At 43.0% G+C, this 27,005-nt stretch overlaps 1 protein-coding gene across 3 annotated transcripts in view; it reads right to left on the bottom strand.

Moving 5' to 3' along the window:
- The window catches only part of RGS20 (regulator of G protein signaling 20), a 34,029-nt gene extending 7,024 nt beyond the window's left edge, over nucleotides 1-27,005 (bottom strand). Inside the window, exons 1-2 of one of the 3 annotated variants that reach the window (XM_062501701.1) lie at nucleotides 26,883-27,005; nucleotides 24,519-24,521 (exon numbers count right to left, since the gene is read on the bottom strand). In XM_062501701.1, coding sequence (XP_062357685.1) covers nucleotides 24,519-24,521; nucleotides 26,883-27,005 — 126 coding nt within the window. Of the gene's footprint in view, nucleotides 1-8,506; nucleotides 8,606-24,518; nucleotides 24,522-26,882 lie in introns of those variants that run through there. The other 2 variants (XM_062501708.1, XM_062501717.1) reach the window with 2 other exon arrangements.

Here is a 27,005-nt window from a genome sequence, read left to right as displayed (position 1 = left end):
AGGGGTCTTGGAGAGCTAGAGCTCTTGGCAGAGAGGTATATATAAGCCTAGGGGTTGAAAAGGGTTTCTTGAGGTTTTGACTTCAAGGCCAGCCTAAAAAAAAGGTACAAAACGGAAGTAGTTAGGGTTTCCTTTCCCTTTTTCCTTTCCTTTCCTTTCCTTTCCTTTCCTTTCCTTTCCTTTCCTTTCCTTTCCTTTCCTTTCCTTTCCTTTCCTTTCCTTTCCTTTCCTTTCCTTTCCTTTCCTTTCCTTTCCTTTCCTTTCCTTTCCTTTCCTTTCCTTTCCTTTCCTTTCCCTTCCCTTCCCTTCCCTTCCCTTCCCTTCCCTTCCCTTCCCTTCCCTTCCCTTCCCTTTCTCTCTTTCACCTGATTAGCCAATTCACAGCCTTCATGATACTTGTGTGAGACACCTGAGCTCTCATGAAAATCTGGCCTTTGATAAGCATTAACTATGTCTCAAACCTGCTGATTCCCTTTGTAGGAAAAGGGGAAGGGCCAGTGCTCATTTCTCCAATAAGGATCTGACTGCCACAGTTTTTAAAAACGTTTTTCTCTGTGTTTCTGTGAGGACGGGGAAGAAACACAAAACTAGATGATAATAATTACATGGTTTCACTGAGGCCCCCAACTGAAGACAGTGTGAGACAATTTTTGGTGGATGCACTGGTTGGATTTTTTTGCACAGTTGTAGGAAGATTTTTTGGAGACTGCATTTTGCAGATTGTGCAGATAAGTGGTGTTGATGAAATGACAAGTCTTCTTGAAGTCCCTGTTTGTTTCTGACCTATCTCTGAGCATCACATTTGCTCTACAGCACTTAATAGTGCTCTCCCTGTTATGCTGAAAGTTGTGCCGTATGTAAGTGGCAGATGTCTTTGAGAGATTAAATACTAGCTTGTACAAAGATGAGTGTGGCTTTCTTAATTTTATTTGTATTTGATTTTTGGATACATAGCTTGTCATCCTCTGTGTCATGAGATCCCTTTGTGTGTAGGTTTGCTTCAGATTGCTAAAACTTCTTTTGAGGCCATGAAAATTGTAGGGAAATTAAAATTAACTTCTACCAATTTTGAGTTCTTTTTTAAAATCTGTAATATCAGACTTGAATCTAGATAAATACTTGGGGGTTAAAACTTGCTTTCCTGTCTAAAATGTTCATCCAGGTTTAGGAAATGTTGTTGTTTTAACTTGTGGGGGAATGTACAGGTGGTGTCATGGACCCGACAGAAGTGTCAGGAGAAGAATGTTATTGTAGCAGAGTGCAGCATTACATTTTGCTGCACTTTGGCTACTGTGGTTTTTTAATGTTGAATTTATTTCCGTCTTGTAAAGCTTAATAGTTTTTATATTTGTGAGAACCACCCACTCTCCCAAGAGACAAGTGCATGACACGGTAGCAGAAGAAGCACCTGTATAGCAGGAGGAATAAAATACAAGAACAACAATATAGATAGAATCTATAACCCATTTTGAAACTCCAAAGGCCCGATCTGACAAGCAATGCCTAAATGACCAGAAACAGAAAATCAGAAAAAGAACATGGCTTCCAGCTGCCCCTTCCCAACCTTTCTTGTTTCAAAATGTGGAAGGCTAACTAAAATGTAGAATGCATTTTTAGATTCAGATTTCTTTCTATCAGCTTCAGATTCACATGAATGGAATGAATAAGTATTAATTTCCTTCCAGATACCTATACTTTTTTACATGGAACATTTTAACCTTTCAATTAGAGAGTGAAAGCTCTCCATTTTTGGAAGGATCATCTATCTAAGAATATTTCAGGCTGCTTTGGACAGTAAACAATTATTATTGTTTAGAAAAATGTAACTTGGATTCAGACATATGCTGTTTATATAGCCTGATACATCCACTCTTACTTTCTGAGATATTTTATGGTCACACATTCATATCTATAATTCACACTAATAATGAGCTAGCCTGGGCTAAATATGATCCAGGGTCAAGGTTATAGGATGGCAAGGTAGATAGCTGAGCAGTGGTGCAGGTTATTACAGAGTTGTAGAAACTCCTTTGGTGCACACAGTATTAAGTCCCATAGGACACAACGGTGTCAGGCTTGTCAGGTTCACAGAACAAACAGTAAGTGACCTATCTCAGCACTGTTTACCTAGCTTCAGAAGAGCTTTATTTTATGTATGTAGGTATCTTTCTGCTGCTTCTAATATACCCAGAATTTTGCTGTAGGACATGGAAGTTTTCCATCACTCTTCACTGCTTCTTGCTGCAACCAACAGAGCTGTGTAATGAGCCTTGTCAGGCTGGTTTTCAGTTGTGCTGTGTGCAGGAATGGGTAGGAGATTTATCAATTACTCCAGTGAATATTATTTGTAGGAATTAACAAAATTTCTTGCTCCTTTATAGTACAGCCCACATTAGCAACAATTTAAGTAATTTCTTGATTGATTTGTGGATCTGTGGGAATCGAGGTGGTTATTATTTTGCCTTCAGTAGACTACTTCAGGCTCCTTCAGGGCAAAAAGGAGAGGGTGTTTTTAGACCTCGTAGTGAAAAGGTTTTCTATTAATGTTATTTTACAGTTGTTAATTGTTGGGACATCAGATTTCCAGACCTCTCTGAAGGTACTATGAAAAAATGAATGAAATGAATGGAATGAAAAAATTGCATGAAAACCCTCTGTACTGGATGTTCTCTGCACTTTGAGAACTGGAGTCTGCCTTCTCTATCCCCACCACCTGGAGCAGGAATGTACCTTGTATGAAAATGGGTTAGAGAAGAAAACACAGAAAACTGGAGATGGACTGCTGTCCTGTACATGTTTGGAGGAATCAAAAAAATACTTTTAGGATACTGATGGAATGATGTAAGATACCTCTAACCAAAGGACTTCAACCCTTAATGTCTCATGCTCTGTTTATACTGAGACTGGGTATGGTTTTAGCCAGTTGCTGTGTATAACATAAATAGTTAGTAGGGTCTAATTTTGCTAATATTGAGTCACTGTGAGGAATCAAATTCTCGAATGGAAAAGTCAGTATCTAGATGGCAAGAAGGGGTTCTGTTGCACAGGTCCTCATAGTGGTGGTGTTGGCTGGACCACATGAGGCTCTGGGACGTGCATTACTGCTCAGATCCTATATGTAGATTTCTCATTGGCTTTGGGACTGCTCCAGCACACATATGATCCATCCCTGGTGATTGTCTGGAGCTACAAAACTTTTTGTACCTCCCTAAAGTGTGTACATGAATCTATCCTGCATGATCATTTCTGCATCTGCAGGAAGTTTCTTCTGACTATCGACAAGTGACTGGCCATTTAAAAATCTCCTCTGGCTATGTGCAGTCTGTGCAGAATTTGGTTTATTTTCTATCTTTGGAGTTTCTGGATATCCTCCACCCTGGATATTAATCAGCACACTGGAACATAATTGTCTAGTCACAGTGGGTCCTGCCTAGAGTAATCTACAGAACCATCCAAATTCCACATGGAGAGTGCCAGTTAGTCAAATACTTAAATGAGAACAAGGAGTAGGAGTTGAGGTGATCAGCTTGTCTCCGGTTGGTTCATTATTTCAAGTAAGTCTAATGTAGCATCTCTGCAGATGCCTAGGTGCAGGATCTCCCAAGGAAAGAGTTGTCCTTCTCTATGTAATGATAACAACAAATTTAGTCCATTATAAAATTGTCCCTAAAGAGCAATGAAACAAAAATAGAGGAAAATTAATGCCACATGTTCTTGCTTCTTATACTGCTAGATAGCATCTATGAATCATATTAAAAAGCGTGTCCTCATATTATTGAATGCTAATAAGTAATTTTAAAAAAGTCCAAGGATTTAAGCAAGCATCTGAGATGCTAGTTTTGATAATAGTAGCAAAACCAGTGTATGCCTTAAGAATAATGTTGAGGTGGTGAAATAAGAATGTCTGTCATACCTTTTCTACTCCAAAGCATACCTATCTGACATTCAGATTATGAAGCATTTCTCTATGTAACCTTATAAACACAAAGGAGTGTAAAGGTCAGGAGTGAAAATTATTTCCCTGGTTAAAAACACCTCAAGTGATATTTGGCTTAGTTGTAACATTTATAGTATTTGCTAATTTCTCAGCAGAAAGGTGGGCTACCAGGAAATAGGATTCCCAAAGGAGAAACATTTAAAATCTAAGCCACAAATGTCAATTTAAAAAATAAAACGAAACCTCAACCAAATAAAGAAGAGAGCCTCAAACTCAGGAATATGCAGAAGATTGTAGATCAAACTTTATACTTTTATCCTCACTTTATGCTAAAACACAATGACATTTTTTCAGCTCAGAGTGCAAAGATTCTACTGCTTAAACTTAATTTCTGAGACATAATGTTTCCTCCTTGTACAGAAGCCTTTAACTTGTCCTCAGAGCTGATTTGCATGGCCACAGCATAAAGCTTCCCCAGTAACTCCACGGCCTGGGAAGCCCTGTGCTGGAATACCAGCTGTCAGCCACTTGGAGTGAGGGCAGAGATGTGGATCATATAGTCCAGTTATTTTACAGTAAATACTTCAAGCCTGATCCAAACTCCACTAAAGCAATGAAAGCCACCTCTTGGTGTCAGCAAGCTTTAGGTGAAGTTATGTAACTCTCACAGTTGCTGCTTTGACTTTCGATCCTCCCAGTAATGATAACCAGTGAGTTGGAAGAGATTCTGTTCTTATCTACTAATGTCATAAGAGGCTTGCAACTGGGGTCAAGTTCCAAATAAATCTCTAAATCTATTTTTTAACAATTCAGATATATTTGGGGCTGCAACAAACTCCCACTGAAGCCTGTGGCAGTTCACTGTCAACTGAAATATGAACAGGAAACTTGATGCTCGTGCTTCTTCCTTTTCATTGACAAATGTGACAAGCAGGCTTTCTACATCAAGCAGTGTGCTATTTTAGACAAAGAAGAATTCTAATATATGTTAATGAACTCACCCACACATATGCACATGCTTTAGGCATAGTTGTCAGATTGCCCACTTAGTAGGTTAAGAGCAAGAGCTCCTTGAAAGTTATCTTGCATTATTGGAGATTTGGCATGTTGTAGTAGGGTGGTTGAAATGGTTGAGGATTTGTGACTGCGAGACAGAGGTTAGCAGAAAGGAGACTGGCAGCACATGGAATAAACTAGTGTTTATTGTGTATTGGGCACTTGCTGTGCCCAAGTCTGTTAAAGGCTTCAGTGGATGAAGTTGCAAGTGAAAGTGTTATCCTGTAACTAACAGCTCTGGGACACTTTCATATCAAATGTCCAGAAACTGAGTATCTCTGCTTGTTCTACTTAATTTATTTTTCCAGAGGAGCAGCAGCTCAGAGGAGTTGAGTTCATCTACCCAGCTTAAAGCATTGCTTTACATTTCAAAAGGAATGGCTGAAAGGGTATCACACCCATATAGTAACTGGCAATGGTGCTTTGATCATGTCACCTGCAACAGGTATTTTTCTACCAATGCCTTAGATGTCTTCTGCTGGTTTTCCTTTGGTCTTCAGTTCTGCCCAGTTTGCCTCCACATGAGGCCGCTCTCTGCAAAAGCTTCCTGCACTTAAGTCTTTCTCTGAGTAAAATCTGACTTTTCCTGTTAGAAACCTAGTTACTTGGGGCTTTAATGGGATCTTTGTGGGGTTTTGTTTGCTTGTCTTTGTTTGTTTGTTTGAGAGAGATGCCCTATATCTCCTCTGTATAAGGAATTTCTTTAGTTTGGATTTTATCACAAGAGACTTAATTGAAAATGTTGCTCTAACATGTAATTAGCAGGGTCACAGTCATTATTTCTCTTGTAATAAGGGAAAGACGTGGGAATTCTTTACCAGTTGCATAGAAAAAGCAACAAAAACAACCTATTCTTTCTGTCCAGCTGATTATATGTATGCTATGACAGTGAAGCAGGATGAATGTAAGTATGGCTATAACTTCATCCCATGCTAAGTCCTTCACAAACTAGGTCACTGCAAACTGCAATTAAGTTAAATCAGTGTCATGATCTACTCCTCTGTACGGCACAAGCTGTCAGAATCCCTTGCCTTGTCTTCTGTGGCAGCTGGGATCGACCTCAGTGGATGCATGTCCGTCACACTGACTGATCAGCTCTCTCAGAAGAAAAACCAACATAAAACCCCACAAGCTTCTCCAGTGCTGGGATTTTTACCACTTCACCACTTTACCGCTTCAATCCTGCCTTTACTGGCTCTAATATCAGAGAAAGTACCTGCTTCTAGTTATTTTTATGCAGCTTATTTTAAGAAACAATGACATTTAAAAAGTCATTCATCCTAATATTTTTACAAACCTCTACTATGCAGTGAAACTGGTGCCTGTAGCAGTTTACTCTGCTCACTCCCATTATCTCCTCCTGAGTGCTTGGTTGCATTGTGCTTAATTATGAATGGCCTCCAAAAAGCCCGTTTTACTGTACTATGAAGTGACTCATATCACACAGAAGCTCTGACAACTCGCACCGGGTACTGGAGGCACATGGCGCTGTATTAGTCAGTGACTCATTTCACATTGTACTCGGTGCTGAGATCTGACTCACATTGAACTGTGTGAGAAGCTGACTGACATTGTACTGGTCTGAAAGCTGGTTTGAATCGGGATGACTCACCCTGGAGTGCATTAAACAGTGATTCACACACTGTTTCCTATTGATTCCGATTGTCGCAATTCACTTCGGATTGTACTACGCTGGCACCTGGCTGTTCTGCAGGGCAGGCACTGTGGTAACAACCCTCTGCCTGGTGAGCTCGGCTGTAGTGCCAGCCGGCAGTGTCAGCCAGGAAGAGTAGTATACCAAAGCCAATTTAATACTGAAGGAAGGTCAGAATTTGCCTCAGCGCACATTCACTTTGGCCATAACACTTTTTGGGCTTCTTTGTTTCACCTGGCTTTGGCAAGTTTTGAGAACAGCAAGTGAGCAGTAAAGGACCTACAGCTAAGAATTCTTTTACTTCTGAATGCCATTATCTCCAGAGTATTTCTAAGGCTTGCTGTCTCCTTTGTCACTTTTCTTAGTGACAAAACGATAGGATTAATTTCTGTTGCTTATATGCTTCAAGTTCATCAACACTTGACCTGACCTCCAAGAGACACAGGCACCCTACAGCCTGAAAACTCCTTCCTGGTACTTTAAGGTCTGTCCTCAGACATCACTGCTTACTCTGAAATATATTCACTATTCTAAGTAAGGGGTAGAGAGGTGTATAACAGCTTAGGCGTTGCTTCCATGATTATTTGGGATCCAGAGTAAAGCTATTGAAGTAAGTATTGACGTGAGGAATAGATTAATAAAAAAAAAAAAAACTAAAAAAAAAAGGAAATAAAGTAACTGTTCTCTCACCTTTGAGCATTTTATAAAACGTAGTGCTAGTATTATGTTCAGTTGGCTCTGAATTTAGAGAGATGCTCCTAATTTTAGGAACCACAACTAGGAATCTCCTAGCGGATAATGATTTCAGTGTTCCATTTAGTCAAACTGGTGTTTACTGCTTCTTGTCCTGTAACACAGCAGTGGTGTAGCTACTTCACAGCCCATAGCTCTGCAGAGCACTGAATTCGATGCTGGCATTCTGTTTGTGCAACAGAGGTACAAGGAGACTCCTTGCCATTACGTCATAGCGACAAGTGCCGTATGAAAAGTTTTCATTTTACATTTTCCAACAGCAAAAATTAAATAATCGAATGGTTGCATCAAGAAAATTAAACTGCTATTAAATTACTGTGGGCTCTTACTGGAGTGTACAAGGATAATCTTATTTCACTTTCTGTATTTGTGTCCAATTTTCGTTACGTGCTTTTTTTCTTACCCACTGACATTACCTAATGACAGAGCGCAGGAAGAGCTTTCTCTTCTCTAAGGATGCTTGATGAGGCAGACTGGAACACTCTCTACCGAAGCACTCGCCTGTTGCTGCTTATCTCTCTAACTTGGCAGGGGAGCCCCGCGCTCCCAGAACAGCCGCCCCACGGGACCCTCTTCACGGTGGGGTGGGGGCAGGGATGCTGCCTCATCTTTGACCGCACTCGTGAGAAGAGGCAGAAAGGCCCCTGAGTGCTTGGCGGGGCCGAGCCCAGGTGTTACCTGCGCTGGGGCCAGGGAGTTGGCGCGGCCCAGGGTCCGATCCCGCCCCAGGGAGGGATCCTGACCCCCCTCCCGGAACCGAGGTCAGCCGGGTGCTACCCGGGCTCTGCGCTGGGAGCCCTTGGGGAGTGACGTGGCGGTGAGAGTGCGAGCAGCTCCCGACCCTCTGGGAGACCGGGGAAAACGCCTTTTGCTCCGAGTCCCTACCATTCCTCCCGGGGAGGGCGGCCACAGCCGCTGTCCCGCCCCGGCCGTGGGGGTCACCGCCGGTAGCGCGTCCCGTCCCGTCCGTCCCGTCCAGTCCCGCTGCACCCGGGGCGGCTCCCGCTGCGACACGGGGATCGAGGCTGCCGGGGACGCGCCCGCGCTTGCTCGGAGAGCGGGATGCGGTGCCCGACTGCCGCCGAGCGGGACCGAGCGCTACTTACGGTGTCGGCGGCGGGGCCCGGCCGGGCGTCCTCGCACCCTTCCCCTCCAGTCCCGGCGGGCTGGGCGACCGGGAACGGCGGCTCGCCAGCCCCCCGCATGCGCCCAGCCGCCGCGGGCTCGTCTCACGGTGCTGTCGCGGGTGGGTTCGCTCGCCGTGGCTGGAGCCGGAGGTAGCGAGGCCGGCAGCCCGCGCTCCCTGCCCCGGCACGGCCCGACGGGGTGGGCTGGCGCCGGGTCGCCCCTGGCGAGGCGAACGCCGGGGGCTACTACGGCTCAGGGCCGGTTTGCAGCGGGATTTAACGCAGCGATGCCCGCACCGCGGCGGCGGACAGGGGAGGGTGCGGGGGGAGCCATGGGACAGGCGCCGCAGGGAGAAATGCCGGAGAGACCGGCGTGAGAGCGTGTGAGTGGAGAGAGTGTGTGTGTATGTGTGTTTGTCTGTATGTGTGTCTGTGTGTGTGTGTGTGTGTGTGTGTGTCTGTGTCTGTGTCTGTGTGCGCGCTGATGGGAGGGAGTGGGAAGGGCTTGGAGAGGCGGCAGTGCCGCCGTGGGGCTCAGTGCTGGTGCTTCAGTGTTCACAGATGCCTTAGAGGAGAGCCGGGCTTGCCAGCCTAGCGCTAGAACATACTCGCATTTTAAGCAACTGCGTGTTAAGATACACGTCTTCCCTCCCCTAGCCGCTTCCTGCCTTCCAGCGGCGCAGGGCTCGCCGCGCCGGGTTCTCTCGGGCTCGCTCTCCCGTTCAGCTGGGCAGGTGTGACACGGCTGCGGCAGCCGCGCAGCGCGGCTCCGTGCAAGGCGTGTGCCGGGGACCGCCGCGCTGGGCGCTCACCCCCTCTCCTCAGAGCCGCCCTTAGGAACATCGCCACGTTTAGGGGATTCTCTCACCGATAATGATCCGCCACCTCCGCCCCCCGGGCAGCCGTCTGCCGGGACAAGGGTTAACGGGATGACTGCGGCTTGCTAGTGCCTCCGCCGTTCCCGGGCACACCGACGCTGTCTTCCCGTGAAACCAAGACTGATCCGGAGCGTGAACGCTCTGCGCGTTCCCTGTTCCCAGAGCTGGGCACCCGGTTGTCGTCGGGGCTGTTCCCTTCCCGCCCGCGCTACTCCCGGGCGCGGAGCAGCGCGGCAGCAGGAACCGCCTTGCTGGAGCCAGCGGACCCGGGGGCGCTGGGGATGGCAAATGGAACCAGCGCGGTTCGCTGCGGCGCCCGGGGGCTTTGCCGCGGAGCTCGCCCTGCGCTCCCGAGACTCCCACGCCGGTGCCGGCTGAGGGCACGTGGGCGGACAGCGGCTTCCCTGGTACGGGAAGTAGGAGGAGGAGGAGGAGGAGGAGGAGGAGGAGGAGGAGAAGAAAGGGGTGGACGCGGCCCCAGGAGCGGTACTCACGGCGCCGGGAGGCTCGGGGGCAGCGCGGGGCTGCGGCGGCGCGGCTCCGTGGCACGCCGGGCATCTCCGGCGCTCCGGGGGGAGGCGGCTGGGCGGCGGCGGGGCCGGGGCGGGGGCCGGCGGAGGCTCAGCCCAGCGGCCCCGCAGCAGGGCGGCGAGCGGGCAGCGGGCGGGCGCCCCGCTCCCGGCCAGCAGCGCCGCCAAGCCCGCGGGACAGAAGCGGGGCTCCGGGGCGTCTCGACGGGGCGCCGAGACGAAGAGCGGGCCAGGCCGGCGGGCAGGGAGCTGCGGCCGCAGGAAAGGGCTGGAGAGCAGAACTGACAGCGAGGCGAGGGGCCTGGCAGGCCTCGGAATCTGCGGCGAGCGGGGGAGGTGTGGGAGCGGAGGGACGGGGCGGGAAGAGAAAGAGAGAGAAACACAAAGTGAGCGTCACCGAGGGGGCAGGCAGGGGCCTAGCACATCCAGCAGGGCCCCAGAGTGCTAAGATGAGGGTTGGAGCGGCGGCAGCCGTGAGCCCACACCCTGCTGCCCTCGCACCCTCTCTTGCCTCCATGTGCACTACGTCTTAACTTTTCTTAAGCCGGTCCTTCAGGTGAGGGCTGGAGGTGAGGGCTCTCGTACCCAGCCAGTGCCCATTGGGGTTCGGAGCTGGCCATAGTGCCAGAGGAGCACGAGGACGAATTTGGCCACTTACAACCAACCATCCGAAGAGCGCTCCCTAAAAAATCCCCATCCGAAAAGCCAACCGCAGTCGGCTGCGGCTGCGGCGGGGAGTGGAACAGAACCATTGCCGCCCGGACCTGTCCAGGGTCCTGATCCTGCCCCGCCGCCTCCCGCCGTGCCCGGGTAGCTCGGCGGGCCCGTCCTGATCTGCGGGCCTCAGGGCAGCGTGACTTTGCTGAGTGCCTTTGTCCCGCAGAGAAGGAGCCACCTTGATGGAGCATGGACCCTGAGCAGGAACAGACTATAATCATCACTCTGCTTCCCTTTTGTCTAGCAATGATTTCTACCTGTTTTTATTTGGGGCTTCATTATTTCATCAAAAGTTTAGTCCATGCCAAAACACTGTCACTATTTCTGGCCTACAACCGGACATCAAAGAGACAGAGGGGAACTGAAATCTTCACACACAGTGTGAAGAAATCCCTTCCCTCAGTGATGCTGCTGCCCTAGAAGGCCAAAGGAACAGCAATGGGAGAACATGGCTGTGGCGCCATTGATGCCAGGGAAGGTGCTCGTTAGAGCTGGAACCAGAGGGGAAAGCTGCCATTCCTACACAGAAGGAGAGCTTGCTGTTGCTTAGCAGCAGAAAGTTCCCCTAGGTCTGATAGGAGAGGTGAACTACAGCAGAAACTGGACAATGTTCCCAGGAGAGCAGAAAAATTAGAATTAGATTCCCACCCACAACCCTGCTCAGTATTCCTCCTGCTTGGTGGCAAGGAGCCCTTCTGCAAATCTCTGCCCTTTTGGTTGTGGCAGAAAGTACAGAACTGATGTTTAGCAGATTTCTGTGACAAACTACAATTGCCAAGGCCCAGACAGGACCTATGGAGATATTATGGGTTTGATGGGTAGGACTAAATGACACTGCTTGATACCTTGGCAGAGAAAAGGGAACAAAGTCTCAGTAAGCGTACTGAGGTGGCTGTTTACATGGCTTAAGACCAAGCTGAAAACACCTGTTAACACCACTGGTCTTTTGAATTCAGCTCTTGGTCACTCTGCCAGGACAGACAGTCATTTATTAGACTGGTGAGTAAACGTGACTCTCCTAAGACCTCCCTAGACTATGGTCCCAGGTGGCATCCTAAATCTTAGCAGGAATGCTTGATCAAGTTCAGGTTTTAAATGCTGGCAGAGTGTAACCCCTTTGGAAGGCATGTTCTTACTTCATCATCCTTTCCACTTGTCTCAGGAGAGGTATGATCTGTTGCTCCTGCCCAGGGCAAGGGGTTTGGAATGAGATAATCTTTAAGTTCCCTTCCAACCCAAACCATTGTATGGTGCTAGCTAACATCTTATTAAAAAAGGCTATTTTTTTTTTCCAAAATTCATGACGCATAGTGATAGTGGATAGTATGCTCCCTAGCATAAATGGTGTTAGATAAACAAAGCCACCTAAGCTAACCATCTTCCAGTGACTGGGGTTTGTAGGCAACTCTTCTCGCTCTGTAGGCAGGTACCTCTGCACCACTGCATATGTACACAATCAAATCCTGAAACAACTGAATGGGGTGGAGGCATAAAGCCCTCACAAAATTGGTAGCTTTTAATTGTTAATTGTAGTCATCTTCTCCTCCTTTCTCCCTGAATGATGGATGCAGGCTGATGTCCAGCTGCATGAGACAGAACTGCATAAACAAGGACCTGGACTTTGATGAAATGGGGTTTAGAGTTGAGAGAGCTGAGATACACAGACTGGAACCCTTTCTCTCTCTAAAGGAATGTAAGTATGTATTTCTCATACATGAAAGAAAATTCCCTCCATCATCAGAGTAACTTGCTCTGCATGTGTCTCTGTGACCTTACTTTGGTCCCCTGTACTGCTCTACTTTTTTCGGGTTAATTCAACTTCACTGGGACAGAGAGAAAGCAAAATGTCAATTTAGCAAGGCACAGGAGTATATTTGACCTCGCACTAATTTCTGTTTCAAAAAATAAGTTATGGAAAATTGAGAGTTTACATGTGAGCTGTGTATTTAATATAATTATCCCGCATATTAACACCTTTTTTTCTGTAACATACAAGGTAAATAATAAATCAGGAGATCTGTTTTCAATATTGATATTATCTACCAGTATATCAGGCATTAGAAAACTCGCCTCCAACTTTTACTTGACTTTCCTGAATATTTCACATTAGACTCATAAGCTCCTGATAAACTTTCTGGAGGACATTCTATCCAGCATGCAGTAGTTTTCTTTTATTCTAAATCAGACAGAAATGGCTTTATATGAGGGTACCTTTGCTATTCAATATTGTCCCTTTTGGATGTCTCTTAGACTCCAACCTCCTTTCTGCAAACTTGTCTAGTTGACATATTTTCCTAATTTTGCCTTTGTGGAAATGAAGAAATCTGTTATTGTTTTTATTTTATTTTATTTTATTTTATTTTATTTTAGTGAAAACTTGCATGGCATCTTTTTTTTTTTCTTTCTTTCTTTTTAATTTGTTCTCACTGTTCAGAACAGCTGATAAGAAAGATAATACAGAACATATATCTGTATTTTAATAACATTGTATTCCAGCATTCTTGTGGTCACACGTCAATGGGTGACATAATGCACGTATCAGCTCTTTTGGGGCCTGTTTGCCTTTAAGGTGTGAGGGCTGACTGCTGGTCTCATACCTGAACTTCTGCTCCCTGCCCAAGGAGAGGTCACACTCGTTTGTAAGGCAGCTTTTGTGTTCTAGTCTATCTCAGTGTTTTTTGTTCCCTTAAATTGTTAAGAAGAGAGTTTCTAGACCATTGAATGGAGCTGATTCATAGTGAATTAGGGAGCAATTCAAACAGAGAGTTAGAAGCCATTTTTTTTACATTTTTCATTGACATTAAAGTGCTCTTGTTACAAATCACTTAGAAGACTGATAGGCTTTTCTGGGAAAGGAAATATTTTCAGGAGAATGAGTTTCCAGGGACTTCAGCTGAACTTCAATTTTCTTTATGTATCAGCAGTATTGTAGTATTTGCTTTCCTTTACCCCTCAATAAAAACTAAAAGTATAAAAAGAAAAATAAAATGCAAGATGCATTTAAATAACCATATTTTGAAGTGAACATAATACCAGTGATATCATGGGAAGCAGCGTTGCTGAACTTTCAAATATTTTTATTTTTTCAACATCAGTTTCTTACAGGCATAAGCCACTTTTTTTTTTTAATGGATCTATCAGTAGTTGGTTTCAAGTAGGAAATAGATGAGAGGAAGAATAAACTGGTGTCTCCAAACATGTAGGACCAAGCAATGGGTAGCATGGTCCCACAGAGCACTAAGTTGCTCTACATGCAGGGATGCCTGTTAATATTTAATTTTTCATCAACACTGATAACGGTGTGTTAACTAATCAGTAGAATTTCTTTTGTGAAAGCTAAAGTGTGACAGTCCCACTGTCATGTCATTCATGCAGTCACAGGGTGCCTCTTAGCCTTTTGCTGGAGGATTAGGTTTCCTCAAGATCTGATGCTAAAATCTGTGATTGCATTACATTAAGGCTTGAAATGTTATCAGAATGGTTAGACTTGATTTAGATCTCAGTGCAGGCAGAATTTTTTTGCAGCTGGTGGCTCTGCTTAGTGCTTCGGTAATTATTTCATCACTGTAAGGTCATTTTCTAGGGTGATGTATTTTCTCAGGGTTGTCCAGTCCCATATGTAAGTTCTGACAAAACCCTTAGCTTCAGTATTTATATGTCAGTGTCTGCTCCAAAGCTGCTGGAAGCCTCCACTGTCTCCACTCACAACTCTGTTTCTTTATCACTCCTACACATCACATCTTTATTACTTCTAAGGCAGAGGAAACTTAAAGAGAAATAACATTTTAGATGGAATTCAATATTAGAGATAAGGATATGTTCTCCAGCAATAGCACCGAATGCCGTATTTCAGAGTGTCAGAGTTAGCTCAGAGATGGTTCTACTCATTCTGGCCTAGTCCAGCTGATGGGTGCAGGCTCTGTGGGGTTTGTGAGCCCTCAGACAGTACTCCGTGGCCCAACTCATGTGCTTAAATCCTTGGTGATGCAGAGTTTCTGGCAGATTTACAGACTACACAGGAAGGTGGTGGCTTGGGCAGAGAAGGTCTAATTAGAAACTGCAATGTGACACACACAAGTGCAAATGCACTAAGAAACTCATTCATTTAACTTGTCATGTTTGGCAAATTGAATCTTCACTATATTCTCTGATCCTGTCACTTGATGTATGTCATTAAATAATTAAAAACATAACACCAACTACATTTTGTTTTAAACAATAAAGTTAGCATACACCTCTAATTCTATCCTCTATTTCCCTGCCTGCCCCCCCCCCCACCCCCCAATAAACCTCTGAATTATTTGGAATCATTTAAAATCCTTACAGGTCAGCCTTCATTTAAAAAGAAAAATCTCTTCCATCACGACCATGTTCTGTTAGCGTATGTGCTAACGACATGATAGATCCTGTAGTAAATCCCTGGTCAAAATGTTGATCAGAAAAAGATTGGCTTCTACATACAAAAATGGTGAGTTTCCAGACGATGGAGGAAGCGGCTCAGGGACGCTCATTACAAGGTTCCAGAAGGTGTCACTGTGCACCTACTATATGAATGGGGAACCTCAGCACTTAAGGATTAGTGCCAAAGCACTATTCCTCCTTGTCCTGTTAGGGCTCTTCTTCTTTTTCTCCATATGGAAATTAAGTGATCGATTGAAGAACAATATCTCTCTTTTTTCATGATAGGAAAAGTAAAAACATCTTCGTAGTATCACTGTCACTCAAGAAGTACCTATCCAGTCATGACCTGCAGAAGTATTTCTGATGATCTGGGTCACACATAACCTAATTCCTACACAGGATCCTTACCATACATACTTCCAAGGCAATAAATATAGTTAAATTAAAGAAGAAATCAAAGCTGCCATTAACACAATTTTTAGGTCTTATAGAGCAGTTTGTAGTTATGTTCCAGAGCTGATTCAGACAAGAAGATTAACGGGGCAATTTGCAACAAGTGTTCCTTAACAGATCAAAGTTCAGAGCCTTTGAGTAGTTCAAAGTGAGTCTGAAAGCCTGGTTGCACAATGTACTGGCTGCACAGTAACATTCCAGCTCGACAAGATTCCTGAGGAAGACACTGTGATTCTGCCATTAATTTTCATCAGGTTTTGGACCTTATAAAATATGGATCAATTGGAAAATTATGCAGCCATGTTAAAAGCCTGATGGGAGAAAATATAATTCACTCTTAGGACTGGTGGTGGAGAACATGAAAGGAGAAATACACTATAATTCCTTTGAAAAAGTAGAACAAAAGAATAAAGAGCAGGCAATGAGAGACTGCTGAAGAGTATGAGGTTAAAGGGCAGTTTCAATGAGAATGTTGCAGGCTGGTGCTGCATGAAGACAAAACTCTGTATTTGTTTCATTGCAAACTCGATTGAGCTGGCAACCAGGAGTATTTATCCAGCATCTTAAAAAGACATATGAATGATGATGAGAGGAAAAGGAGCTGATTTGATAAGAATGATAGTGACGAGAAGGTGTGGACATATTCTGAAAAAGGGAAAACTTCATGTGTTATCTATCCCAGTGTACTGATTTATCAGTGGTACCAAACAAATACTCTAAAAGAGGTCAGATTATCTCTATTATGTAGAAGTGAGTATCCCTGCGGAAGTGAGTAGAAAGGCCTGGAGTTTCCTTGCACAATCTCTTACTAACAGTTATTTCAGAGATACCTTATGTGATTTTTGTCCCTAGAGGAGTATCTGCCCAGATTAGAGAGACTGTAATTACAGATAGGCCAAGGCACTGTTTGAACGTCGTGCTTGCTTTAGGCTTGAAGCAGCATATCAAATGGTATCAGTGCCCAGGTCTCCCTTGACACCGCAGATACTGAGTTACAAGTTAAAGACAGAGAATTTCAGGTAGATGAAGAAGTAAAGAAACCAACAAAAAATTCCAGACACAAAACCATCTCAGAGTTTCTGAGCTTTTGGGAGAGTCACTTCATGTGCTCCTGTGAAACCACATTTCTCCTGTTTGATGTACAGAGAGACTGACCCTCCATTCTGCAGGCTGGGCTTTTCCTCTGGCCACTCCAGGGCTGCCCGTCATGTTTCCCTGCACTGCACTTTGCTTTGGATTCAAGAATTGTCCTGAGAGAGGGAGAACAGCACTCCAGATAGACAGAATTTTGGTCATTTCTATTTTTGTTTCCCATCTTTGTGCGCCACTTTTTGAATTAACTCACTGAAAGGACACACTTTGAGGCTTGTTTCCCCCTGTTACACTACTGCTTTGAAAGATCATGTTCTCCTCATGGGCAGGCAAAATGCCTTTTCCAACCTCCTTCCTGTAGTTAATTTCAAACTTACCTCCTGACCAAACACAGAAAAGACAAAGTGGGACTGAAATTGTCATGTCTGCAAGAGCCTAACCTCTTCCTCTGTTCGGTAACACTGCTAACTTATTTCTTCTGATGATTTGGAAAGGTTAGTAAGAACCTGCTTAAAGTGTGGCTCTTTAGAACCCAGAGGGATAAATGAGAGAGCATAGATTTTTTACGAGTCTGAAACAATTTTATAACCAGAGCATGCCACTGTTTTCCAGGTAAATTATTCAATAAGATGCTATTCTTGTACTGAAATGAAGTGCTTGCACCTATCTGCACAGAGTTTGTATGAACAGAATAAATGCAGTGCAGTGAGAATGACTTGTCTGTCTTCAAAACAGCAACCGTTTTCAGAATCAAACATTTCAGTGAACATAAGGTTATGCAAGTTGGAAGAAATGTCCTTGGCTATTAAGGGTTGTTACTTAGTCAGTCTTATGACTGGAAAACTATTCCATGCCAAACCATTAAAAACATCTGGATGTAAACTGAGAAATACCACTTAACCCTCTTATTTAGAGCCCATATTCTAATATAAATGTTACAGATGCCCTGTGCATTACCATGCAAAATTCTGGACAATGTAGATCAGTAAATGGAGCAAGAATTTGCAAATGAAAAAACAGGACGAGATCAGAGAGGAGCAACTCAGCAGCTTCTCCAGCACAGTCTGAGTGCCTCTGCAAATCTGAGCTTGAGTTCCAAGTACCAAAAGGCACAAAGGCTGTGAGTGCCAAAGCTCATCTGGGATACTAAACTACAGCATTAGCAAGGAAGATCTAAAAGGAGATTTTCTTGTCCAAAGACAACTGTCTCAGAAAATCCATGTGTTTGAATGAACTCGTTTGGGAATAAAAAGAAAACAGCATGGATTTGAGAAAACAAAGCACTGCAATGCAAGAAAATTAATACTTTAAAATATTATAATCTGTCTGTCTCTCACAATAAATTGTTATACAGATCAAGAACAAATAATTTATCCTATTTTGGTCTAAGCCTGACCCACTGTTTTTGCTTTTAACTTGATTATTCTCAAAGGAAACAGTGAAGTGAGAAGAACAGTGAGAACTGTTTTCTTCTTAATTTAGTCCTAAAGTAAATCACACAAAAATCATAGCTACTTCCTGAAATTAAGCCGTGTTCACAACTGGAAGAGAATAAATAACAGAATAAATATGAGCCTTTCTCCTTTTTCTGTATGAGTTTCTCAGCATAGACCTGACATCCCTAGGCTCCTGTAAATAATTTCATCCTTCTTGTGAGAGTAATTAAGTGCTTGTTACAGTGATCCAGAAAAAATGATGTGACATTTTGTGAGACAATCAGCTGCTGCTTGGCAGGCATCACTGGGCAGCTCCTGATGTATTTTAGCTTGTTCTTACCTTTAACATTTGATACATATTTTAGATGAGATTTATTTTGAGAATGACACGGAAAGTATAATACTGAAGGCAATTAGCCCCCTGAGCTGTTTCCAACCACATAAGGTAGCAGAATAAATATCTATTAGGTTAAAAATATCAACATCTAATTTCCTGAAAGTTTTAAAATCAGAATTAGGACAGGGCCAAGCCTTCTGAGACATCCAGAGCTGTAAGTAAGCAGTCACAGACTGCTGCAAGCCAGGCTTCACCAGTTCACCTCCTCACAGATCCTTGCCATTTCCCAAGTGTTACCCCTTAGCCCATGATTTGGATGAGTGTGATGGAAAAATAATGTTCTGCCATCTCACTTTTAAATTTTAGTGCTTGTGAAGAAATATACAATTGCGTACATTGTACATAAACCAGGTGTTTTCAACCCCCATGTGGTCTCTGGGAGAAGAGTGATGGTCTCTTCACATTCCCTGGCTTGGCATGGCTTTCGCTTTGACCTTCCAAGAAGAATGCATCTAGCTGTCAGCTAGCAACATGGAGCTGGGCTTTGAATGTAAGACATTTGTGATAGGATTCTGATGTCTTTTTGCATCTCTTTTTTGACTGGTTGAAACTGCTTTATGTAAAGATGCAAATAAATGGGAGAAAAAACTGTCCTGTTATTGCACAGAAGGGGCCAGCAAATGTTGGACGGAGTAAGTATTAAAAGGCTTGAAATAAACACTTATTTTTTGCAGAGTCTTTGAAATTTTTGTGGAAAGAAATTACTGTGAAAAAGCATGTGTAGAAATCATGATTTCTGTGTCTTTGCACCAGTCTTGGGAAATGCATCTCAGGTAGCATGCATTGTATACAAACAGGCAAGGAGAAGGAGTAAATTACTCTTCATGCTCCCAATATATATAGCAAAGAGTAATGAATTTAAACAGCAGGCAGGGATATATAGGCTGATCCTAGCAGCAAATATCAGATGACACTTTTGAACTCCCTCCCAGAACTGCCTTTGATAATCTTAGATCACAGAATGTGTTGGGTTGGAAGAAACCTCAAAAATCACCTATTTCCAAGCTCCCACACCCTATGAACAGGGACACCACCATCCAGCCTGACCCCGAACACTTCCAGGGATGGGGCATCCACAGCCTCTCTAGGCAGCCTGTTCCAGTGCCTCACCACCCTCACAGTCAAGAATTTCTTCTTCCTATCAAATCTAAACCTACTCTCTTTCAGTTTTAGGCCATTTTCCCTTGTCCTGTCACTCCATGCCCTTGTAAAAAGTCCCTCTCCAGCTTTCTTGTGTGCCCATTTTAGGTACTGGAAGTCAGCACTAAAATCTCCCTGGACCCCTTTTTTCTCCAGGAAGGACAACCTCAACTCTCTTGTCTGTTTTTATAGGAGAGCTGTTCCAGTCCTCTGATTACCATGATATTGCACCCCACATCATTCTCTTGGTGTCTTTCAGTGGAAGGATTTGCTAATCTGGTACTTCAGGATTCCTCTGGCACTCAGAAACCACTGAGAAATATGAGCTGAAAAAACCCCATACAACAATTCATCCTTCAATTAGAAATAAGGTGTATTGGAAATAAATCAGAGTACAGTGGGAATGCTATGCTTGGGTGATCTCTAACATATCATGGCACTGAGGCTGAACTGCAAGTCAGAACAACACCAATTGCATTCTGCTGGGCTGGTACAGAAAGGTACATAATTTTAATTTTAATAATTTTTGTATTTTATCAAAGGTCATTTAATTTCATCAAGTTTGAGTGTGAAAGGTATATCATGGAGTAAAAATAAATTCCTTCTGACTCCCAGACACGCAAATTAGATGCCTTTTTAAGAAGGTGTCTGTGGTCTTCCAGAGAAATGTTGCTTTTCCCAGTGTCCTTTATCTAAATTGCTAATTCTTGCTGGTGAAAGGATATAAACTAATGTATTTGTAAATCCGAAGTCACCCATAACTCAAATGAGTTAATTTAGATTTAGGCTGATTTGGTTATTTATTAATCATCATGACATTTTGTTCCATTTAAAGAAGGTCATTGTAAATCAATAAAAACAATCTCTGTAATTCAGGTCAGTCTAGAATTGTTTTGCTGAAAAATTTCCAGAATTAGTGTAAAAGCAGTTTGTCCTTTGATTTTCATATTCATTAAATTCTTTCTGACAGTAATATCTTAATCAGCCCAGAAATCTGCATTTTGCCCATTTCAAAGGTGCATTTTTGAAAATGAAGCTTTAGGACTATTTCAATAGTAAAATATGTAAATCACTAAATTAGAAAAACACATTTTTGCAAATTAGTACAAATTATCTATGAGGACTAGAAAATTTGCACACCATTAATATGCAAGTAATCCACCCATTAATGTGTAGTTCATTATTATTTTGACAACTTTTACAAAAGAATGCCCTCCGATTGCTGTCTATGCAGCTATTATTGGCTCACAGACAATGCTGAGCAATACAGCCAGCTATGCTCTGAAAAGAGTTTCTGGATGCAAAAAAAAGAAGAATTTAAAAGAATTAAAAATATTATTATGCTATGCAATTACAGAACATCTTAAAAAGAAAGACTCTTTGAAGAGCCCTTTATTTCACAGGATAGTTGAGATTGGAAGGGGGCCTCTGCATATTGTCTTTTTCTGACTCCTGCTCCTCAGGCTTTGTAGATCTGTGCTCAGCAGGGTTTGGATTCCTCTGAAGATGGAGGCTTCAAAAGTTCTCTAGGCAATCTGTCCTACCACCCCCACAATAAAAGACCACACTTTTTCTGTCTGCTAGAACAATTCTTGCTTAAACCACATTCATCTGTTCTTACTTTCATGCATAATGGTAAAGATTAAGAGATAATGTTTTAAAAGGAGTTATATTTAAAGCATTGAGCTGCCTGGAGCAGAATAATGTGCTATGGACACCAAAATGTGGGAAGAAAACCCTAAGCCAAAAATGAAAGTTCTCTGCAAGGCTGCACAGGTGTAGCCAGCAAGTGGTGAAAATCAGTCCCACCCACTGACAAAAGCTAAGCCAGTGGCTCACTGCATGTCTTTCAAGGCTAGGTCTGCTGAGGGGTGCCCGATCACAGCACACAGGGATCCTCCACTGCTCCCAGCAGGACCCACAGAGCTGAATCGGCCTCTCCTGGCCAACTGTTCCCAGTTTATATACAGGGCACAACACCTTATGGTATGGAATGGCCCTTTGGACAGTTTGGGTCAGTTCTCCTGGCTCTGCTCCCTACCAGATTTTGTGCACCCATGCACCAACAGAACATAGCAAACAGAAAAGTCCTTGACTTAGGGTAAACAGAGCTTAACAACATCTAAAACCTCACTTTGTTAGTAATGATATCATTAACATTCTCACACTGAATCCAAAACACACTTCTGTACCAGCCACTTGGAAAAAAATTAAGTTTATCCCAACTGAAACCAAGACAACACTGCAGGTCTCATAAAGGTTGATGGAGTCTGTAAAAATGTGCAGGAGTAGTCCTTTCTTAACTACTGAAAGCACTTTAGGGACAGGATATACTATTGTTATAAAGGATACATGTCCAGAAAACAAAATTCACCACCAGAGAACATCGCAGAGAGATAATGCTCTCCAACTTGTCTTAGAAATAACTTTTCCTACCTTTAAAACTAAGTGCATATGATTTTACTTTATTATCTTAATCTATAACTATTTGGCAATCTATAACTATTTCCCTACCAAACAGTATACTGTATCATCAAAGAAGTAGTCAGTACAACTAGTTGCTTGTAACTTGGTGATCCGAAATGCCACATAATACTCCTATATCTCTCCCAGAATTTCGTCTCCCTTTGAAACCTTGCTCCTGAATAAAAAAGAGCATAAAACATGTCTCAAATTTTACGTCTGCTGTGTAAGAATAACTATTCTGGCATAGACAAAGAATGCTGGCTGCATCTGTGGTTCAATCCCTAGACATACAGTTTGCATACCCTACCTATCTCAAACCTAAGAGATAATATGTGACTGTGAAATTATGTTTCAGCCTGTTTAACTATGTACAAGACCTGTTCAGAAGAACAGAAGTGTGTTCTTGATATAAGCTACTGCTTGGTTTGTTCTCAACACTCTCCCACAATCACAAGCTTTCAGACACACAAATGCTACCATGACTAAGTATGAAAAATCTACTGCACCAAATAAACACTCTTGATACTTGGTGGGGATTATATTGACTGAAAATGGTGAATATATTTACTAATACCAGGACTTTTCCCACTCTTATAAAAGATAAAGACAACATCTTAATAACTGTTAAGAGTAATAGCAGTTAATGATAGCACTCATCAGCTGAAGACATGGGAGTACTTGGATAAAAGAAGCACAATTATTCAACCGGCATGTCTTCCTTTGCAAATAACAACTTTTATGATTTTTGACCTTTCTGGAATTGTTTGTGAATGGATTCCTATTTTATCAAAGAAATTATGATTCACAGCAGTTGCCAAATAATTTAGGCGAGCTATGCATGGTCATGAGTGACTTTCACATTACAAGCAGTTCATAGAATATTGTTGGACATCTCCAGGCCCAAAGGATTCCTGCAGAGCTGTGATCAGCTAGACAAAGGATAAAGGATGCTATACTTCCCTGGGGCTGCTCCTTCCCACAACATGCTCGAGGCCATTTCCATTTCTGCCTGGTCGCCCAAACAGAATTTAAATGGATAGTACCTGGCAACCTGCTTTTCTGGTATAACCAGGTACCAAGGTGCCTCAGCCTCCAGGTTATTGTTTAAGGAGGATTCACACTTGCTCTCTGCATTGCCTTGGCACATACCTTCTCACTCAACACTATGCTTTTCTCCACCTCTCTGCTCCAAGCCCTGTGTAGGAAAGAAAGCCCTTACAGGTGAGACAAATGTGAGCAGAAGCTGGAAAGTATTCTGCTTCAATCCCTAGCAAGAACAGGGCTGTTCTCGCACAGAAGGTGAGCTGGAAGCAAAGGGATCCCACATCCCACCCCCACCACTTGAGCAAGGCAAATTTAACAGACACAAATTCAAGAAAGATCCAGATCATAAAACAGTATCACAGCAAGGTGGAAGTCAGTGCGTCAGATCAGATTTATGATCTGATCCCACAAGCCACCAGGCAAGCCCACACTGACAGGTGACAGCCAGGATCAAGCCAGGAAGTCAGCTCAGGGTGGGAGACTCCATTACATGGCTGCCACTTGACTGGAGACCATCAGTCCTTCAGGTTCAGCTCAAGGGAACAAGCCCTTCTGGGCTAAACTTAAACAGAGCTGCTGGATCCATGGGTGAGGGTGGAGGCCCCAGCTGAGGCTGGTCAGGGCCATGGACACTTATTGCTCTCAGAGCCCTGAAAATGCTTTCCTATCTGCAGTTGCCCAGTCACTTGCTGCCTGTAGGTGTATTATTCATATAAACTCAACCAAATCTGGAAACTGTATGCTTAGAAACCACAATTATATTATAGAAGAGAAACAGGTTCTATCCAGGTGTAATCTGGACATGAACTAAAATGTGGCAGCTCTCTGGGGAACATTCTCACCCTCTTCTGATGAATGGATAGCAATGAGCTCTGTGGAATAGGACTTCAGCTAAATTTTGTCCATAGGGAAAAAACCTGTGATATATTTAAAACCTTGCACTATCTCTCTATGCAGTGTAATGTTTCTGGGGTGTTTTACTTTGTTTACTTGCAAAAAACTCCTTGGGAGCACACATGGATGTGTTAGCTCTGGGTTAAGAATCATGTATCTTTGTGTTGGCAGTGATAAAAAGCAGTTTATTCACTTTTGTTTTTTAACACTTCCATAAATCAAGATGCAAACATGCCAGAGAGAAAGGCTTTTTAAGCAATGCAAATGGAGATAGAAACAAAACAACTCGTTGAGATAATTTAAATGTCATGAAGTGAATTTAAAAGGCCTTTAAGCTCTGCCTACAACTTTTCAGAAACCTTTTCCTTGTAATTCAGTTTCTCTTTGAAAGCACATTCAAGAATAAATAAACCTAATTCAAATGTCCTGTTAAAATATTTAGGTTGTGGGCTTTTTTTTTCCTGGTTTGTTGTTTTTTTTTAATTGAAAAAACTTTATTTGATATTTTGGCTTTTTTACTGACATATTGAATTAGATGACAACTTGCTTTCAGAAGCAGCCACTAGTCATACTGAGAAGTATCAAATCCAAAATCTCATGCAAAGTGGAAGGGAACATGGGAATTAATGAGGACTGTGGAATCAGTCTGATCAAGGACCCTGTCAGTCACACACATTACAGATCTAAGAACATAATCTCTGTAGAGCAACAAGTGGCACATATAGAAATGTTTTACCAAAAATACCTGAACTCTCTGTACACTTCAATGCCACCAGGAATTATTAAAAAAAAGAGAAGTTTTAACATGATCTCCTCTGTTCTGGAAACATAAGTGATGAACTGGTCTTGAGCCTTACAAACTTCAAGTCATTTTCCTAAATACTGCTAGGCAATCATGTGATTTCCCTCTGTGCTGTGATTCCATATGTGTAAAAGAGAAAGGCATTTCCCTCCCATGTAAAGTAAAGCCTTTAACTCTTGCAGTTGATTTTAGTTCCCCATTGTCAGGGCTGTACACATTTCTGGGTTGGTAAGTCTAACTTCATATCACTAACACAATCCTTGTAGACTCATTAGCTACCAGTAACATTGCTTACATTACATATGTGAAAGGATCATTTGCTGATACAGTTTATGAAGTTTTGAAGACATGTCCCCCCAGAGAATGTAGCCTCATACCTGAGCTTCCACATCACAGAAATTTCAACTCAGCTGAGCTCAGGAAGTGGTTACAGAGCATCTCCTGAGCAGTCCCTGCAGGCTGTCTCTGCTACCAGGGATGAGAGCCACACCAGTGGAGCTGCAGCATTTAGAAACAAACGCACTAAACAAAGTAAATGGGACAGATAGCAAGCAGAAGAAGGGAAGCTGGCAGCAGTGCTGTTATAGGAACTGTGGGCAGTAGCTGGCTCTGAACCTTTCAGTGGCATTTATGTCCTTCTATAGCTAAATCCTTTGCAGAATAGAGAAATAGTAAGTTATCTTCTGTGAGGTCGCTGACTCAGTCCTGTTCACTATGTTCTCAGAGACTCAGCAAGAAACTAGAAATTCAGGCAATATCCCCAAAAGCAATCAACAAGATGAAGGGAACAATTCACCTGGAGTGAATTAAAGGACAGCTAAATGAGAAATGACTGGGGATATGAGTTATGAAGAACTCAGTATCTGGGTTTCAGAAATCATGACAGTCAGTGGTTAACTTCAGGAGCCACTGGGCCTATGACAAAACCCCTTTTGCCTTCAAGAGGGTCAAGAAGTCCCCAGGCTCATGTGCCAAATGGACAGAAAACAGGACAGAATGACATGAAACTCTGAACAGTGTACTTTGTTCATTATCAGAAACAGTTTTCTGATAGCAGCAAACCAGCCTGAGCTTTTCCTCTCAGCAAAAGCAATGAAAGTCATTTACCATTTCTGATGAGTGCATTCCTATCATTCAAATGAATGGCCACTTAGAAATGGATATAATTTGGCTAAGGAAATGGGATGGAGAGATCAATTCCAGCTTTAACTTGAATCTTTTTAAGGCAGATGTGGAATTGAGAATGTCTTCTTCCCCTGTCTTGGCTTTCACCAACCCAGCCAAGAAACTCAACTGGACACCTTAGCCACTCTCTATGCTGGCTTTAAGCCTGAAAAAAGACAACCTTTATGGTTCCAGGAGTGCAGGACTTTGCTATCACATTCTTTTCCCAACATGCACAATGTGCACCACATTTTTCCCAAAGCTTTAATAAGATACAGTGTCTTGCATTTGTCTCTCTTGTGCTGCATAGGAGCACGCACAAATAAATACCAGTTCACCCCTCAGGCAGCTTTCAGGCTTTTGACAAAATCTAGAAGATACGTGACTGTAGTTTTTAATTAAGGAATACTCTACAGGTTTCACTAAGGGGGATTTACTGTAACTTCTTAGTAGACTTCAGTATCACACAGTTTGATTTCTTTTCAGTATTATGCAGTTTGATTTCTTTGGCATATCATCTTTTGTCCATTATCAATAAAAACAATCTGACATAGTATCAGTAAAAACTGCAGAACTTTTCAGTGTCTAAACAGCATGAAAACACATATTTTCCGTCACCCTTTTAGCAACAGATTAGCTTCACAAAATATGAGTAATTTTTGTTAGATGGATGTGTTTATTATATTTTTTGAAAGCAGACACTTAGTGGGAAGGCAGATCACCACCTCCTTTGTCACTGTGGTTGCAACATGCTGAGGAACAAAGGGAAGGGGATGAGGCTCAAGAAAAAGGAAATCTACGTGAATAGTGATGTCTTGGTGATAAACAGCCTATGGCTGTTATTCATTACATTAATATTTTCTTTCTCCTCCTTTCCAGATATACCATTTCACCCCCTCCTACAAGACGTTTGGATAACTAATCCTGCATTTTTTTCTTACCTTGAAAATCCACTGCGCAGCTTTAATATCTGCTTCATCTTCATTTTGGAGGTTCTCCTTTGCCTGACAGTTCTCTGCATGGTAGCTGTGAGTCCTGAAGTAGAGCACAACTTGCCTCCACAT

This window comes from Cinclus cinclus, chromosome 1 (assembly GCF_963662255.1).
Source record: "Cinclus cinclus chromosome 1, bCinCin1.1, whole genome shotgun sequence".
Taxonomy (NCBI): Eukaryota; Metazoa; Chordata; class Aves; order Passeriformes; family Cinclidae; genus Cinclus; species Cinclus cinclus.
The sequence above is the reverse complement of the archived record's forward strand: the minus strand, read 5'-3'. Positions and strand labels throughout refer to the sequence as shown.